Genomic DNA, 18,707 nt, shown 5'->3' with positions numbered 1-18,707 from the left:
TTATGAAATGGTTTTTCCTTTGCTTGCATAAAGTTTGCCTGGCTGCCTAGGTGCTTAAATAGTAAAGTAATCGTTTTGCTTTTATGTTTCTTTAGTGTAATACTTGCAACTTGTGACAGTTTTTGCTTCGCTTCTTTCTTTCTTTATATATAATAAATATACTTTGCTTACGAAAGTTGTGTCTGTTGTTTAGAAGAGGATTATATAACTTGTATAGTTATGAAATTTAATTGTTTTTTTCTTTTTTGCTTGGAATCATATTAATTTTCTTTGTTGCTCTGCTACTTGTTGTTGCTGTGTGGCTCATTGTTGTTGCTTGTTGTTTTATCTAATTCGTTATTTTAATTAGTTCAATGGAAGGCAAAACATGTGCTGCAGTAGACTTTTATTATTATTTGCTTGCATTTGATTATTATGAATGTTATTGTTACCATTATGATGAAGTTGTTGCTGCTGTTGCGGCTGCTGATGTTGCTGCTGCTGTTGTTGCTGCAGTTGTTGCTGCTGCTGCTGTTGTTGTTGCTGTTGTGAGTATGTAGAATGGGGAAGATATTGCTGCTGTGGCTGGCGATAATGCTGCTGCTGGCTGAGATTGTTGTTGCTGCTGACCGATCCACCGGCTCCCGCTGCGCTGTTCAAATGCAGGAGACTCAAGTCATCGGCCACGGAATCGTAATCACTGGAATCCTCGCCATAAAGCTAAAGGAAAATATTCATTAATAAAATACTCTTAATATTGTTAGGATTTCATTTGCTTACCCGCATGTTATACGGATGTAAGTCGCACATTTCGTGATGTCAGACGCAATCCTCCAGAGACATCAGCAAGGGGTTCACATACTCAAAGCCCTCGAACTCCGATTGATCGATATTATCAATGACATGACTGTGATTTAAAAAGAAAGAATGTTTGTAAGTCATTGCAAAGTATTTAGAATGGTAATAATGAGAGTTAAAACTTGGATTTAGGCTAAGATGTCAACTTACTCATCATCCGGGGTCAACTGCACCGCCTCGCCGGTGAACTCGGGCGGGAAGTTGGCCAGATCGCGATCTGAGTCTAAGCGTGGCTTGAATGGTGGCGTGACCTGTTTGCGCTCGAGCTGCGTGATTTTTTTTTGTTGGGTGTGCATGAGGATAGTAGAAATCATAATCGATTAGGAAAACACCCGGCCAATGGACAAACATAAAACACATTTTTTCTCATTCATGTCGGTGCGGCTTGAGCATGATAATGATTATGATACAAAATTGTTTTTATTTCTTTAAAGACAGATAGAGAGGTTTGATAAAATGGAGGGTTCATGTTCGAAATGCGGCTGATCGATCGAAGCAATTACCTGCCGTTGGACTGGACACTAAACTATGAACTTTTCAGGGGTTTATCTCATGCAAGGAATACGAAAAAAAAAACTAACACAACTTGCCATCTTTTGGATTCTTTTTTGGGGGGAAACTCGTTGTGACTTACGGATCATCTGGCGTTAGGACAGCCGGTTCTTGGGTAAATTGCACATCGAAGTTGCTTGTCACATAGGGATCGCCAGTGTCTAGGTTTGGTATATAAGGCGGTTGCACCTCCTTTTGTGCTATCTTAACGCGCAATCGTATACGTAATAATAGATATCATTAATATCCAAGGTAATCAGTTGGCTGATACCAAAGGTAAACCAAATAAAAATAGATTGGACAAGTAACTATAGACCTGACCTATGTGAAACCTTTTTTGTCTTAGTGTATGTTGCGTTTAATCTAATCTGTTTGCAATAAGTTTGCCTCAGTTTTTTATCATTAACCCCACACATTATCATTATCACAAACAAGTGCACATGGACACACAGAGCTAGTGCTGAGGCAACCGCCCTCGAACTCACCAATTCCCAGTCCATGTTCTTGAAGAACGGATGGCTGACGATGTCCATGAAGGCGGACTCCCGATGGCAGCCCAAGCGGTCAGCGGGATTCTTGTTGAGGAAACCTTTCAGCACAGAGGCGGCTCGAACGCTCAGCGAGCGGGGAATACGAATGGTCTTCTCCAGGATCACTTGGAAGAGATAGTCCTCAGTGTTCTAAAAAGTATATAAAATCATTAAACTAATGAATTTAAACAGTACAAATAAGTTAACCCACCTGATCGGGATTCTCGGAGGCTCCAGCCAGATCAAACGGACTGCGACCAGCCAACATCTCGTAGAGCAGGACACCGAGTGCCCACCAGTCCACCGAGAAGCCGTAGTCCTCGCCCCTCAGGATCTCCGGGGCAATGTAGTTGGGCGTGCCGCAGAACGTGGAGGTGGTGTCGCCCGATCGAATGCCCTCCTTGCACATGCCGTAGTCCGTCAGCTTGATGTGGCCCTCGTGGTCGAGCAGCACGTTGTCCAGCTTCAGATCGCGATAGATGATGCCCTTCTCGTGGAGGAAGTTCAGCGCCAAGCTGATCTCCGCGGCATAGAAGCGGGCGTGCTCCTCGGGCAGCCGCCGTTGCCGTTGCATGTGGTACATCAGATCGCCACCGCGCACAAATTCGATGACGAAGAACAAGCGCGATGGCGTCTGGAAGCACGAGTGCAGACCCACCAGGAACGGATGATTGGAGGCCGTTTCGAAGACGTGCTTCTCGGTCTGCACCCAGTCGATGTCCTCGTCGTCGGTAACAAGAGCCTTCTTGATCACCTTCATGGCGTAGATGCGCCGTGTGCGTCGCAGCTCGACCATCAGCACCTTGGCATAGCTGCCGCGTCCAATCACCCGTATCAGCTCGAAGTCGTTCAGCGAATACTGCCGCTGGGTGCCCGGCTCCAAGGGATCCTCCGGCGGCGGTGGCGCCACAATGTGGGCGTGATCGTGCGACTCGCAGGCATCCGCAGCTCCGCCGCCCATCGCCTCGTAGGGAAGTGGAGGCAGAGGCACCGGCATCGGGTCACTCGACTCCTCCGCCCGCTCCTTGACCAGCGGCTCCGGCTGGTCGGTGCAGTGCTTCTGCACCAGCTTATGGCACTTCTTGTGCACCAGCAGCTTGCACTGGATGCACTTGAAACCCTGACGGCCCAGTCCCCAGATTCGATCCTGGCAGTAGGCACAGAAAGCACGCTAAAAATAAAAAGAATATTTCAATTATTGGATGTTCAAGGAGACTATGGATTTAGTATAACTCACCCGGTTGAAACGCTTGGCCTGGAAGATGTGTCCATTGACGCGATACAACTTGCGCCAGCGTCGAGCACCGCGTCGATAGATGCTGCCTAAAAAATAAAATATTTTTAGTGTTGGCATAATCAAACAATTCGCTTTGAACGTTCAAATCACATTAAAGTCGAGCTCTCTAATGTGATACTGCCGAAACATTTATTTCAATTATCATAATATGTTCATTCCGAAAAAATGCAAGTATTTTAATCACAAGATTAATAAATTCTAAGAAAGAAAAGATGTTTAAATTCTTAGAATATGAATTGGAGGGCAAAACGAATATTAGCTTTATCATTTTGTTGAAATATAAAATAAAATTGACACGCTTTTATAACAAAGTGATTTGTCCATATCGAAATCAAAAGCGGGAACCAAGTCGAATGGCATTATGAATCAGAAAGCCGGTGAATCAATAACCTATAGTTATCTTTGGCCAGCTTATTTATATAGCAAAGTTCGTTGTTCGAAGGGTGTTCTACAAATTATAAACTACTATACTTAATATAGAAATCCCCATATAATAATTGTTTATATTATAGTTTGGTTTACACTTACGATCTTCTCCATCGCAGGACAACCCCGGCGCTTGAGGAACATTGGGGAATACTGCAAAGACAAAACAAAAACAAACTTTTTATAGACTTTATACCAAACATGATTTTCGATCATATATATATTAAATACTGATCTCGAATTTTGGATAATTGTAGGGCATGCTTACGGCAGGCTAGTTTGCCCATCGGGTAAATCTCTTTTCCTGCCGCTGGTTTGCTTATCAATTTAATGAGATTTCCAGTTTACTGGTTGGTGATTTTTACTTATAAACGGATTCTTGCCGAGCCACATAAAACGTGTTGTATGGTACTCCGCTGAGGGCCTGTTAACATGTCAGCACCCACTCCTCGACTGAACCAATCCGATTGCCAAACACTGGCAGTTCCTTATCTCAGTGCCACGCACCATATACACAAAATAAAGAGCGGGAGAGATACTTTGAAATCGAGGAAATCTAGAGAGATATGGCTATGGAGTTACTGCTTCGAGGGAGAAGGAGACTCTTCGCTCTTTTCCGAGTAAATGTTAATTAAGCTTTTCCGGGAGACCACCAGCTAACATCAATTGAGACCAATTGTTCAGCTATCTGTTCTCCAGGCAACAATCATCGCTCATCGCTCATTCATAATTCAATTAAAGTGTCGCCCCAGGGAGCCTAGGGTTCAATAAATTCGTCTGTCCGTCTGCAAGGTTAACATTCAGATAGCAGATAGATTCTATACTAGATTCTATACTTCTACACTGCCTCATGCCTCACATTGACCTAGAATTTCGGGTTTTTCACTCTCCACTATGCATATAGTATTTCCATCGCAGAGCGTTTCTCGCTTATCAATTGTGATGGGACCTACACGGTTTTGGTTTTGTTTGGACTGCGCTCTTGTTTTTTTGCTACTTTTGTTTGGCCGGCTTGTATTTTACGCCTCGTAAATGCCTTGCTGGGGGAGATAAGGAGGTTGGAACTTATGGAACGAATATGAACAGGGGGAAATACAGTTAGAAGTGGCCTATGGCTAAAAACAAAAGGAGCGATATGCACTATTAGTCATAAACTTTGGGGTGAGACTTAATAGTCTGAAGGTCGCGCTAGAAGGTAACGATTGTGATTTGATTTTGGTTTTTATGCCTTGTATTTTATACCAAATTAAAAATAATCAAAGATTCTGATTACTGCAATATTGAACCACTTCCGTTTCCATTGCTGTACAATTTAAGTTGAGGCATAGAAACAATTTTAAGTTTAACCCTCAGCGCACACACTGGGTGAATTTCACCCAGCGCGATTTTTCGGCGGTTCGGCATTTAAAAATGGAAGGAGGTGGGGGCTTGGGAGTGGGGTGTGTGCGTTGTGTTCCATATTCCACGTAAATACAGACATCGTGTTAGTTTGAAATTTTAATTGTAGACCCCCTTTTTCGCGTTTTTACATGTGACATATCATTGTTTTCGTTGAAAAGGCGCCAATACACTGACGCGGGCCCTTGTGAAGCCATTTCTGGTTAGGAGATTGATGTTACCATCGTTGCAAATGCAATTGCGGTTGCAAATTGAACAATTCGTAAACTACCAAGATAGGCCTGAAATGGACAACCCAAAAGACTTTTCACTTGAGAACAAAATGTCTAAACACAAAAAACAAAGAATTTGAGCCCCAAAATGCATTACTCTATACCACACTTTACCCGCAACAACGAAAAAATTGACCCATTTTCATATGACTAAAAAAATATACTTTTTGGAGAGTACGGTTAAAGTGCCATTAAAATCTGAAATTTCGTACCCTGAACTCTTGAAAAAATGATTTCTTTTGTAGACTGATCACTTTTTTCATTTTAATAACAATTTTTGAAAAAAAAGTGACTTTTTCACAAACACCAATCAGTTTTTTACGAATTAAAGTATGAAAAATTGAATTTAAAACTTCACAGCTTATACCGTAATATTCTTGAGAAAATTCTCCATATAACAAAAAAAAAAGTTTTTGAAAATCGGACAATTACAAGTAAAGTTATTAACGGGCAAAGTCGAATGGGTGAAAAACACCCAGTGTGTGCGTTGTGTTAAAAAACAGAGGTGTGTGCGCTGAGGGTTAAGTTTGATAAGTTTGTTTACATTTTTTAAATTTTAAGTTGCTGATAACCAACCGACCATAAATTATTTTTGGTCCCTAAAAAATTTAACTTATTTACGAAGAGTTGTTTTTGTTTGCTCAAATTAAATTCAAGTTCAGGAAAAATCCAGTTTGGAATTTCTTTGTATGAATATACATTGTACATTGCTCTGGTTTCTAGTTTAAAAACAAACTAAATTAGGTTTTTCTTTTAAGTTTGAGTTGGGGAAGTGCTCCCGTAGTTGAACCACATGAAATCCACATTGATTAATTGGCAATTTAAATGAGAGTCTCTTCACTAACACGATGCTCCGCCGGTCATAAAAGTGGCCGTTTGAGTGCTGTATATTTGGGCCGCCTCGCAAAAGCCGCTCCAGATGATCATTGTAGTTGGTATTCTCGCGGTAAAAGGGGTTTACGGGGTTTACTGGGTGTATTGTATTGGATAAGTGGTGGGTTCAGGGGTCACTGGAGCCCGGTTGAGACACACTTGCAAAAGAAACGCTCTTGAAAACGCGCAAAGCGTCGTCACCGCGCGACTTTCAGCTACAAACTGAGACCACGACTTCTCGGCCAAAGAAGCATAGGCGAAAATAACACAGAGAAAAACCCGATGAACTGAGAACCGAACCGGAGAATCGCAATCGAAAAGCACAACAAAAGAACAATAAAAGCAAGTGCCTCAAGTGGCCGATTGAATTGTCACCGCCATCGTCTTCCTCCTCCTCCAAATGGGAGCAAGTGAGAGCGCGACGAATGGCTTCTTCGATAAGATCGGGGCTGGCACTTCCATAAAATTAAGTACAACGCATGCGGCCGAAATCAATAATTTATTGGAAATAATAAGTTCGGATAAGCACCAATTTATTGCACTTAATTCGGTGTGTTGCTCAAATCCCGGGAGCTTCAAAAGCCATTTATTAGTTAAGTGGGATAGTGTATAGTCATTATACTCGCATTGCTATATTTCACACAAATGATTTAGACTATAAAACTTTTTAAGTTTGGTAAAAGCATTAAAATAGTTTTGTAAGGAAACGAAATCATGGCTTTTGAATCTTCTCAGATTTCTAGAAACACTCTAAAACAAAAGTGATTAAAAATAAACATTAGAGCTTACCAACTCAACATTTAAATAAAATAGTAACATTTAATCATTAAATACTTTTTATGATTTGTTACAGAACAAAGGTTGTTAAACTAATAATAGGCTTAATAAATATTTATAAAGTTAACAATACAATAAAAAACCATTCTATATATTACTTGATATAACTTAAATATTTATATTAAATTATAATTTATTTACGATATTTCGAATGTATATTTGCAAGATCTCCCAATCAAATTTACCTGTCGCATAGGCCGGTTCGATCTCCTCCTCGGATTGAAGCTGATGCTGCGACATCTGTTGCGGGGGCGGTGCCACGCCCATCGGCACAGTGGGTATGGGCACGGGAATGGGCAGCCGCTCGTAGTGGATGCACTCGTGGTGATACTGCTGGTGGTGATGGCCGTGTCCATTGTGAATGGTTCCCAGGACACTGCTCCTCCCGCCGATGCTGCCACCAGCAATGGATCCTCCTCCTCCACCGCCACCACATCCATTCAATCCACTCCCGGCACTTCCGCTGTGGTGACTGTGATGGTAGTCCATCAGCATGCCCGGCATGCCCACGGCACCCATGGTGCCAGGTGCTCCTCCTCCTCCTCCTCCGCCGCCTCCACTGCTGCCACCACCCGAGTCATCCGTCGTCGTGGTGTTCGTGTTGTGGCACCTGCTGGAGCACCTTCCCAGCGATCCACTGCCGGCACTGTGGTGACCCAGGCTGCCCATGTGACCGGGGTGACCCATGACCAGCATCCCGCCCATGATGGATCCGCCGCATCCCTGACTGGAATCCGATCCCGAGTCGTGGCCTTGACAGACGGCACCCGCCGATCCTGGACGACTCAAGGTCGTGTGTGGTGGCGTCACCGAAGCGGTTGTCTGCATGTAGTGATGCGTATAGGGATGCGGATGCGGAACATCATAGTCTCCCGTATCGATGTGTCCCGCCGACATCATGCCAATGCTTCCAGTACTCCCTGTGCCCACTCCAACTCCAACGCCTCCCTGGAGGCAGCCCAGTGATCCGTGGGCACTGCCATGGTGGCTGTGACTGTGATGGCTGCCATGGTGGCTCCCGTGGGCACTGCCACTCCGGCTGTGCATCGAGACGCCGCGGGTGAGCGTGTTGTTTGCCGACTGGATCGAACTGACCACCGCACCGCGGCACATGATGTCCGACAGCTGGTTGGCCTGAATGTCAAAGTACTTGGACTGGATTATGGTCGAAATGGGAATGGGAATGGGAGGAGAATGAGAGCAGAATGGATACAACCAGGTCAGTGATAAGGGTCTTTGATTTAACCACAAAATTTAGAAGCGAACGCAGCTTGAAGGTGTTGCAAAGATTAAGTCCTCATCTAAGGAGATCTTTAAAAATACTATACTGCCTTTAATGGTTTCTGTTATGTTACTGCTGAGGTTAAATTAATAGTGGTGGAAAAATAAAAAAAACAAGAATGTGAAAAAGTTAAAAAGTTATCAATGGGAGTATAAATGTTTACTCTACAATTGTTGCTTTTCAAGTAATCAGCTATGAGTATCCAATTCATATCTTTACGATCGACAAAAATGATTGAGTCATTACACTCTTTTTATTGGCTTCCATTAATAGAATTTGCTGTCCTTTAATACAAATTTGCTAACAAGAGATTAAAGAGAATTTACACTAAATATTTCATTGCTATTTCAAATGCTTTAGTCTCACATATTTAAAACAAAATCTGTATGATAGGTTAAAGTTCAAAAGCACCTACAAATCAGTTAAGTAAACGAACTAACTCCCAACTAATCTTCGCCCCTTCAAGCTGAGTTCTTGGCGAGAGTGAAAGCAAGAGTGATCCGCCGAATACCTGTGGACTGTCCAGCTGGTCGAGCGATTGTCTTCGGGACGCGTAGTCCAGGTGCGTCATCAGCTGCTGGGCGGCCGGGCAATTCTTGTTGGAGTGCAGGTGCTGCTGCGACGACGTGAGCAGCGGCGGCGGCGGCGGCGTGATGGAGCCGCACGGCGATCCTGGGCAAGGACTCGAGCAGCGGGATCTGCAAGTGGGGCTGTAGCAGAGGTTGCCACTGCCCTGCTGGTTGGCCGATGGAGTGCTGGGGCAGGTCTGCGATTGCTGCTGCGATTGCTGCTGCTGCTGTTGCGGCAGGCAGGGCTGCTCCTCCTCCTCCTCCTGCTGCACGATGTTAACCGGAAGTGGGGCACATTGCGTCAAACGGCGTGGCGATCGCCCGCGATCCACAGTCGTGGCGGACCAGTAGCCCCATGCCATCTTGGATTTCTCTCGGAATTTTTCACTTCACGTCGCGGTAGTTCGGTTCACTCTCAAAGCTTTTGCTTCGAAGTTGCTTTTTATTTAGTTTTCTTTTTGAAGTTGCTTTGCACTCGACTTGTTTCTGCGATTAATTAACGTTAATTAGCTCACGCACTCAAAAAATCAATGTGGGAGTACAGGTTGCACTTGACCAGTAGACTTATTGAAGTTGAATACCCACAAACGAAAGTTGAGTTTAGTAAACTAGTTTCAAGAGAAGTTGAGTTAAGTAAACTAGTTTCAAGTCTATTCAAAAAGAGTCTCAATAAATACATTAAATTCCTCTGAAAAGCCACTCTATATGAAATCAATTTAATTATACTATAATAAATAAATCAAAGCATCTCTAAATCCCCAACTTAAGTTAGAATCCTATTCAGTGACAGTAAGCCCAATTAATTTCACTTCAAAATACTTGATTTATTTTCGCTTCATTCCAACATTTCTTGAGTAAGTGCTAGCAATATTTCTACTTAACATAACCCCCTTTACAAATGGAGCGTATAAAAAATTGGATAAAACGGAGAAAAGCGGAGGGAGAACGGGGGAGAAAGTGTGGCGCGAAGGAAAGCGGAACAAGGTCCCAGTTGCAATTACAGTTACATGGCGCAGCAAACTATGCAATGCAAAGTTTCAAAGCCAAACGACAGGCGATATTCCCCCCATCCCTATCCCCCTCCCCCGCACAACCATTCACCCTTCTATTCCGACCACTTCGCTGATCTCGCAGTTTATAATGATTGATTAAAAGAAAAAACTCAGACACACAAGGATATGGCCGTGAGAAGGGCGATGGGCGGTGGGCGTTGAATGTTAGTAGGTGGGCGATGGGCGTGGCCGGTTGCAGACGCCGCAGAAACCACACCTAAAAAAAATATATAAATTGTGTAATAATGGGTAAGGCCAGAGAGAAAGGAGCGGGGAAGCCGAGAGAAATGCAAGCCGAACAGCTGACAACTCTGTCAGGAGACACACACACACTCACCCACACACAGCCATACAGTCGACTGGAGAAATTGGTAACCCACACAGAGACATTGCTGCGACAATCACAAACAATTTAACCCAAGTCAAACGAGCGCACAAGTTGCTGCAAATTGACAAAGGCGTGAAAGGCAGGAAAGAGCGAGTGAAAATTATGGAGAGACACAGGGAGAGAAGGCGTCGGTGAGAAGCGTAGAGCAAATCGCTCGACGCGCGCAGGGAAATTCGCTCACAATCGCCCTTTTAAGTATGCAATCTTCTGTTGCCATTCCTACATTTCGCCTTATACAGTATGGACTCTATACAGTTAACATGCATTTTAAAGTAACTAATTTAATGGAAGCTTTTTAATTGTATATTTTGAATAAGAACATGGGATGCTATTTCTTTAATACTTTATGTTATATAAAAACAATTTAATTTAAACAAATTAATTAAAATCATTTTAAGATGACAAAAACTTTGCTTTCTATAACTTAGTTTTCTAGCAGAAACCTTCAACTAAATATAAAGTTTAATATAACTATTGGTTTACTAATATGAGCGCCCACTGTACTCCACTATAAGTCTAACCCAAGTCAAACAGCCACCCACCCACCGATGCAGTCAAGTGTAAATAGAAAATTTTCTTCGAGTGTATTGGTAGGTCACATCGCAATCGCTTGTTGTTTAGACAATTGAAATTAAGTACTCCACTTTCATGCATAATTCGCATGATTAACGAGGGTCGAAGTGGGTCGAAAAGGGGGCGGCGAGGTCCTTAGGTGGACAGCATCCACTTGACACAAGAGCCTTGTCGTGACAAGGCAAGCAGATCCCTTTGTTTGGCACTTATTTTGCTCGGGTTTTTCCTTATTTTCTGTGCTATCTGCTGATGATGCAGTCTCTAGTGCTCGGCAACCCGGGGGCGAAAAGCGAAAAGGATCTGGATGCATTTTCGAATTAAATTTAGCCAGCTCTTGTACCCTATTCCACTTATTCCCCTTTTTTCGCTGCCAGTATTCTTTAGCGTTTGCTAAATATAAACACCCCACCGGCATTGTTTTCCCTGCAATTGGAGCATGAATATTGGTTGCCTGGCTGTTTGTCCAGGATGGAAACAGAGCATCCCAAACAACCCAACGGTCCAGCCGCCACCCAAAGCAAACCCGCCCAGAACCTCTTCACAAAATCCCCCCCCTTTTTGTTGGTCGTACCAAAGTCCTGGTATCCCAGTGCACTAAGCTAGATTAAAGCCGATGTACAATCAAACAAACAATATTTACCAAGCCTTAAATTAAATTTCGCTTAGGGTTTGTTATTAGAAATTTTGAAAGGGATAAGTCAAATAATAAGATTAGGTACTTTTATAATTATATTCTATTTCTATCAGAGAACTTAATCTTATTATAGGAAAACTTTTACTGACATCCTAAATCAATTGACTGAACAGAAACTTATAAACTTTTAATCCCAGCAAAGAGGCCTCCAAGTTATTGATTAAATATTACCAAAAGCTTTTGTTTATTATTTAATACCCCATTTGGGGAGTCGAATGGCCCAAAAGGGCGCAGCTTCTTACATCAGATAACCATAAAATTTTGATATTTAGCCCGACACGCCCAAAGTTATTGACCATTCAAGCGGCCCAATCATCCGCCCCCCTTTCTCATTGGCCAACAAGCGTGGGGAGTCCTGTTTCATGGGAAACAATAACGATAAACAGAGGCAGGCGATGTTCGCCAGGAGAACTTGGAAAGCGTCTTTATGCCACCAAGGAGCATCAATAGTTAAACATCAATTTGGCTTTGCGAGTGACGTCAAGCGGGGCCAGTTTCCACCTGCCTTCAGTTTCAACCTCCGTCGGTTATAAAATTTCACACAGCATAACAAAGAGAAATGCGGCAAGATGGGAATGCCATAAAGTTGCCACTCAGAGAAAGAATGCATGCAGCCCAAAAATATATATATTATTAAATATACATATTTGATTATATTAAAAAGTTATCTTAGGAGAGCAAAAAAAAAGTTAGTGAGGAATTTCAGAACTATTCTTCCAAAAGAAATGTATTACATTCTTCTGAGATTAAATTCCAACAATTTAATGGCACTTATACCTCTTTTTTCTCCGTGCAAAAGCGATATGGAATAAGCATGCAAAATGAGGCAGCCAAACGGACGTCATGTGCATATTCAATTCAAGGCCTACCCGTCATCCCAACATCCCACCATTCCACCATATTCCACCATATACCGCCATCCAATCCCGAGCTCCTCACTAACACGGCGCTGATCCCCCGGCCACCCGAAAATGGGCTTTCTTGTTTGCTGAACTAACAATAATTTCATTAAGCCCAATGGCATCATTAAAATTTGCCCAACAATCATAATGGGGCCAGCCAGCGAGCGCACTGAGAACCGAATCTCCCAGAGGCGGCTGAAGGAACCTAAAAAACACAAAGAGCACAAAAAAAAAAAAAAAAAAACACAGTACAGAAACCGAACCCCAGGGTACCCGAAAAACAAAAAAAAAAAAAACAGTGGAAAAAAGTGGAAATTTGCTGATTTAACTTTAGCGAAGGAGGCGCAAACACACCTGGTACGAGTGAAAGCCTTCGGGCCAAAAAGAAACGAACAAGTTTAAATGGTAGGGCGACAGCTTGGCCAGCAAAACGCTTTCCACAAAAGAATAAAAGGAAATTGTTTCGCCCTGCAGCTTCTTGCTAGCCCACTGACTCACATTCTATACGCTATATGCTATATATGCGATGCCATATCCCAGTATGCATATGGAATGGATCCATCTCGTTTATATAGTATAGAAGTGGGTTTTGGCCAAGTTTTTGGACGACCAGACGGTCGCAGGAGTGCAAGCAACGCTTGATGAAGTGCAAATGCCTGGGGTCAAGTTTAGGGTGGGGATACTCGCACACCATCACACCATCACTCGCACACACTGCCTCATTTTCCGCCTATGTGTGAGTGTGCGGTTTTGTTTGCCAGTGTCTGGCACACAGCAGCCAAAAATTGGCAAAAAAAAAAAGAAAAGCGTGATGCAGGAAAAACTGTAGAGGAGTCCACGAATATGGAAATCAATTCTTCGATTTTTCTTAGGAAAGTGGGGAGAACAAAATCTTTGAAAGAATTAAATGTAAGTCTACTTGAAGCATGTGACGAAGTTATGAATAAATATATTTTAAAAGTGGTCGATTTAATCAAGAAAATTTTAGAATATAAATTAAAAATTAAATTTCACAATTTAAAAATCTAAATTAACAAATCTTAAAAAAAGTTTTCATATTCTCTTTCAAATCGAAAATAATATTTTTGCTAAATATCATTATAAAAACTTTTATTAAAGCCTACTTCCCAATTTGTGAAACATACATATTAAAAGAAACACGGTCATAAAATCAAGTCATCTATATAACCCCCAAACTGCTTTACTTCTTAAAGGTTACACACGTATAAAGTTTGTACTTCATTAGCAGCCTCGAAACTTTCATTGAAGTAACATTCACAAATTTATGTTAATCATTCACGTCCTTAGCCTTTTCGCCTTCCTGTTTTTCCACCCCCTTCTCTCCAAGGAAATTGTATGGCAACTAATCAGAAATGTACGACAACTTCGGCAGAACAGTCAAAAAATATTGCCCAGGGGCAATTGATTTTTTTCCGTAAGATTTTCGGGTCTTGCCGACGACCGAACAAGAAGGTTGAAGAAAATAATTGCATGGAATTATGTTGTTCACTGATTTGTACTTTTTTTTTCGTCGACTTCCAAACTTCGATTATTTTCTGTTTGCTTTTGTTAATTCACACCGCAGAAACTCGTTGTGCTGTTAGCTGTGCAAATCCATGTATATTTGTATATGTATAATTATGTATTTGTTTGTGGAGCCCGAAAGTTGTATCTTTTGAATCCGAAATCCGCACGGCACTTCCACACAGGCGAGCGGCCAACGCGCGAGTGAAATGCCGATGCAGAGAAGTATGCTAGGGAAATTTTCAAGGGAGAGCGTAGCTGAGAGCAGGGAGAGAGTGTCAGGTGACGCACACTGCTCTTCTCGTTCCGCAGGGAATAATATCCTTTATTTTCGAGGAGAGAGCGCAAATAAAAGCCGCAGACCGGCGCTTTGAAGCATTGCCAGCCAGGATTCAATGGATGGTAATACCTTTTCTTTTGGCTCAGCTGTTTTTTGTGGCAACTGGGGAAATGCTCTCTCTCGCTCTCTCACTCTGCTCGTGGCCATTGCTATCTCGCTCTCGGGTAATGGCATCTTGTGTATCGACCTTATGGACTTCAAAAAAAGTTCTCGGACCTGGACAAAAGTTTTTTCTATACACATGAGTGTGTGTCTGTGTGTGCTGGACAGCGTTGCCATATTGCAGGCGCATAAATTATAACGGTAGCGTAGAGATTCTAGGTTTTTGTTTTGTTTTGTTTCGGGGGAGGCAGAGGTTTGTTGGCCGGAGATGAAGCCGGAAGGTAAACGAAAAATCCTACAAAAACATACACTTGTACCATAACATGGAAACGAGTTTCGAAAAAAAAAGAGAAACAACAACAGAGAAGTTGAAACAAGGGCTTGAAAATATGCAAAACACACATACAGACAGCCATTTACTAATCAACACAACAACAATAACCACACAAACAGAAAACATGTTCGGCATACAAACACACAGACAGGACATCCTAACATATGCAGGAGTGCGTGTAACGGTAACGTAATACCTTGACAATGTCCTTCTCCCTCTCACTCACACAGACAAACAATCGCAGGGACATACGCACACAGAATGCTTTTAATACATTTTAAGCCGCATTTTTTCACACGTGGCTACATAACAACAAGGAGGCAAAAAAAAAAAAAAACAGTTGCAACACTATATAGTGTCTCGACCAAAAAATGACCTGTTCCCCGAATTGTAGTACAAATTATAGCATACTTTCTGGCGGTTAAATAGCTAAAATCTTTACCAGTATTTATAGTCACTATTTTTATTCAGAGTAAAATTTGGTATCCTTGGCCAAAAATATATTCATTTCCTTCAAGCTTTGCCACAACAAGTAGTCTTAATATTGTATGGATGTTCCTTTAAGCTTTCCAACTCGCACAATATACCTTTTTATGAGTACCGCGTATAGCAGCAACTAACATGTTGTCCCTACACACATTTCTTTTTTCTTCCTCATATATGTACATAGATATGGGAGGGGTGGAATGGCCACAAAATATCAGGAAGCCTGGTCTCCAGCACAAAAACAAAGCCGCATAAAAAGGGAAGCGGAAACTGTAACACCCCCTCCATGAAACCCCTTGCCCCGACAAACTTTGTTTAGTGCGACTGGCAGTTATCATATCTGCCGGGCCGTTAGTTGCCTTTATTTTTTTTGTTTTCCAGAGCCGGGTTCGGAAAAACAGAATGACCACAGGTATGGGATGCCCAAGGATAATGCGGATAACTCGGAAAATGTAAGTGAGCTCTGGATTCCGGAGAATTCCCTTTAAGGGTTATTTGTTTTCAGCAATCTTCACACATGAAAAAGCAATATAAACTTAACACCTTCAATTGTAATAGCAAGTTTAACAATATCTTATAAAAAAAAAAGTATAATACAAAAATGTTGAAAGTCCTAAAGTCAAATTTCTCAACTTAGACAGAGTGTATTTCTTGTTCATTATACTTTAGCCACAGGCCCACCTTTTTTGGTAATTTACTGTGCGAAAGGGTTTTGTGTTTGTCATTTGCCGAACGAATGTGGTAAGTGAAACCTTTTTGTTGTTGTGGCAAGCATAATTAAGCACAAAACTCGCATGGGAGTGTGTTTGAGTGAGATCGCCGAAAACCACACAACAGGAAAATTAAAACTCCAAAAAAAAAAAAAAGTGGCAAAAACTTAAACCCACACGATGCAAACAATTTAATTATAATGAATTATAAATGAGCCCGGCGAGCAAAGATCCAAGCAGAATTTATATGCAAATAAGTCGGAGGCAGGGAAAAGTAAACAAAAACGTAGAAGAACACCGCTAGCCTGAGGCAATTGCCATAAGACCTGGGATTCTCAAGTATGTGCGTCTGTGTACGGGTTAATTAATATTTTATGTTATTAACTCGAGTGGATGCTGCTGCTGCCGTTGGAAGCCGGGAAAACAGAGAGCCAGCCGAGAAGCTCACGAGGAAAACTCAAGTTTATTGAGCTAATAAGATGTGCTGCACTGCCACATTGTTTAATCAGGCTTAAATGTTTATGGGCTTGGTTAAATATTGGAAGCTGCGCGGGGATGTGATGGCTAATTAATTTACTACTGCCTATTTTGCGGCAGCAGCAGAAAATCAATTGACAACTTTGAGGAATTAATAACAAGCCAACAACTTTGCCTAAATGAAAATAAATAAGATAATGTATCTTTAAGTAGACGACTGATATAAATAATTCTTATATAAGTTAAGCTTTACTTTTGATAAGGTAAGTAACTGACCCTATTAGATAAGTTTCTTCATATCACCCTTAAAATAGTAAAATTTGTGACTGAAGTGATTAACTGTTTCAACCTAAAAACAAAACGTGACTTAAAATTAATATGATTTAGTTTATATTAAATGAAGTTAAACTCACCATGAATGACTAATTGAGAATCGTAGTTCATTTCGTAGAGTCGTATGGCCTCGTCAAGTTCCATTTTCGTTGATATAGTGCAGGGATCATTTTCCTCATCTACCCATTTTATAGTAAAAGGCTAGAATAACAAAGACCTATAATAGTTGATAATTTAAAAAAAAACTTTTTTTTTACTGTTACCTGATCTAATGAGAACCGACAAATGTTGCGGATCTCGTAGCAAAGCTCCTCGTACGAAATATTCTTGTTGACGGTGGTGATGATGATCTGCCCGTTGTAGGCAGTCTTCACCGTAATGCTATTGGGCGTATTAGCCATATTCATATTGCCGCTATTCAAGCTGACGCTGCTGCCGTCGTTTAGAATTTGGGAGGGCATTTTCTGCATTTGCTAGCAGGCTAAAATGATTTGATAACACGTAACACACAGAGACAAACGGTTTGATAACGAAAAACTGCAAAAATAGGAGATACAAATAAGAGATTAGGTTAGGTTTGAAAAGGGGTATTTTAAAAAGGAGGAGATTAAATGAACTTTTAAACCATAATATTGAGAGTACATCTTAATGTGTTTTATTTAGTAGAAGGAAATACAACTATAAAGAGCTCTATACAAAATTGAAATTTTTTCGTGCAACTATCTCTCGTTTGCTTGCATTTAGTTTAAAATAGTATATAAATAGTATCACTGTGTACCAAACCTACATTTAAATAAAGCAAATTAAACTTATCGAGGTAATGACTAGATAAAGAGAATCATTTCGAATTTACTGTGGAACCGGTTTTTCAGTAGCAATCTTTTCTATACCATCAACCTATTTTGCGCTCTTTTTGTAGTCGTATCTTAAAGTTTCCATTTTATATAAATAGATAAAATTTTAAGAATTCCAAGCTAACTTATTCCGCTCTCACATTCTCTCTTTCTCTTTGAAATCCAATTTGAAATCCCGCCCAAAACGAAATGTCAACTTTGACATTTGGGGCACGAACATACAAACAAAGCGAACTGCATGCCACAGGTAGTTGTTGTTGTTGCTGCTGCGCCAAATGCGGAGGCAAACACAAAACGAAGAAGACAAAACAAACTTAAGTGAATCATGCAAACGCCCACAAAACAATAAAAGAAGAAAAGTAAGTGGAATTAGCACGACAAAGCGAGTGTGCAAATTTATTTTTACTCGTGTCCTCTCTATTTTTCCCCTATTTACTTGGCATCCAAGTGATTTAGTGGTTGAGCGTAATTAATGCCGTACGTTGACCAAGGTAACTGTTAAAGTACCAGTTGGCAACAACAACAGTGCAACAAATGAGAGGTTAAGAGAGCGGGGGTAAAGGAGAGAGCGGCAGAGTCGACAACCTGTTTTACTCATTAGCATTTTTCAATTAGGACGCCGCTTTTTAAAATTAAGCTCTTTAATCTTAATTTAGTTTTTGACTCACACTAGTTTTTGGAGTTTGTTTAACCACAAAAAATACGCACAGAACGCCGCACAAAAACACTGAGAGGACAATTAAACAACACGAAACATTTAAATTAAAGCCAATCAGGGCGCCGCATACATTTCAATTAAATCACTGGCACTCGCTCACTTTAAATTAATTGTTATGGCTTAAACAAATTAAAACTAACATTGCTGTTCTCCGTTTATTCCGTTTTGGAAGGAGAGCACAAAGCGGAGAACACAAAAGTGACAGCACGGAAAATACCGAAATAAGTGTTGTAAGGTATACCGAAATAGTAATTACCCAATACTATTAAGCTGGGTATTTTAATACCACGGAGATGGTATTTCGGCCATCTGTGGTGTGTGCACTCGATAACCCAGTCTTTCTTAGG

At 41.3% G+C, this 18,707-nt stretch overlaps 1 protein-coding gene across 10 annotated transcripts; it reads right to left on the bottom strand.

Annotated features, from left to right (window-relative positions):
* Positions 1-582: 582 nt before the first annotated feature.
* Positions 583-18,575, bottom strand: LOC108087675 (atypical protein kinase C). 10 transcript variants are annotated; one of them, XM_017185176.1, is made up of 10 exons: positions 18,501-18,575; positions 17,052-17,325; positions 16,869-16,989; positions 3,745-3,795; positions 3,157-3,242; positions 2,131-3,090; positions 1,875-2,069; positions 988-1,103; positions 760-886; positions 583-699 (listed from the first exon to the last, which is right to left on the bottom strand). In XM_017185176.1, exons 2-9 carry the CDS (start codon positions 17,256-17,258, stop codon positions 799-801), a joined length of 1,824 nt encoding a protein of 607 aa, XP_017040665.1. In that variant the 5' UTR covers positions 17,259-17,325; positions 18,501-18,575; the 3' UTR covers positions 583-699; positions 760-798. The 10 variants fall into 10 exon arrangements, with proteins under 10 accessions (XP_017040665.1, XP_017040664.1, XP_017040663.1 ...); XM_017185175.2 differs by having other exon boundaries at positions 18,431-18,561; XM_017185174.1 differs by lacking the exon at positions 18,501-18,575 and adding an exon at positions 18,311-18,411.
* Positions 18,576-18,707: the final 132 nt, after the last annotated feature.

The sequence above is a fragment of the Drosophila ficusphila genome, unplaced genomic scaffold (assembly GCF_018152265.1).
Source record: "Drosophila ficusphila isolate 14025-0441.05 unplaced genomic scaffold, ASM1815226v1 contig_414, whole genome shotgun sequence".
Classification (NCBI taxonomy): Eukaryota; Metazoa; Arthropoda; class Insecta; order Diptera; family Drosophilidae; genus Drosophila; species Drosophila ficusphila.
Note: the sequence above shows the minus strand (reverse complement) of the source record. Positions and strands in the feature narration are given on the sequence as shown.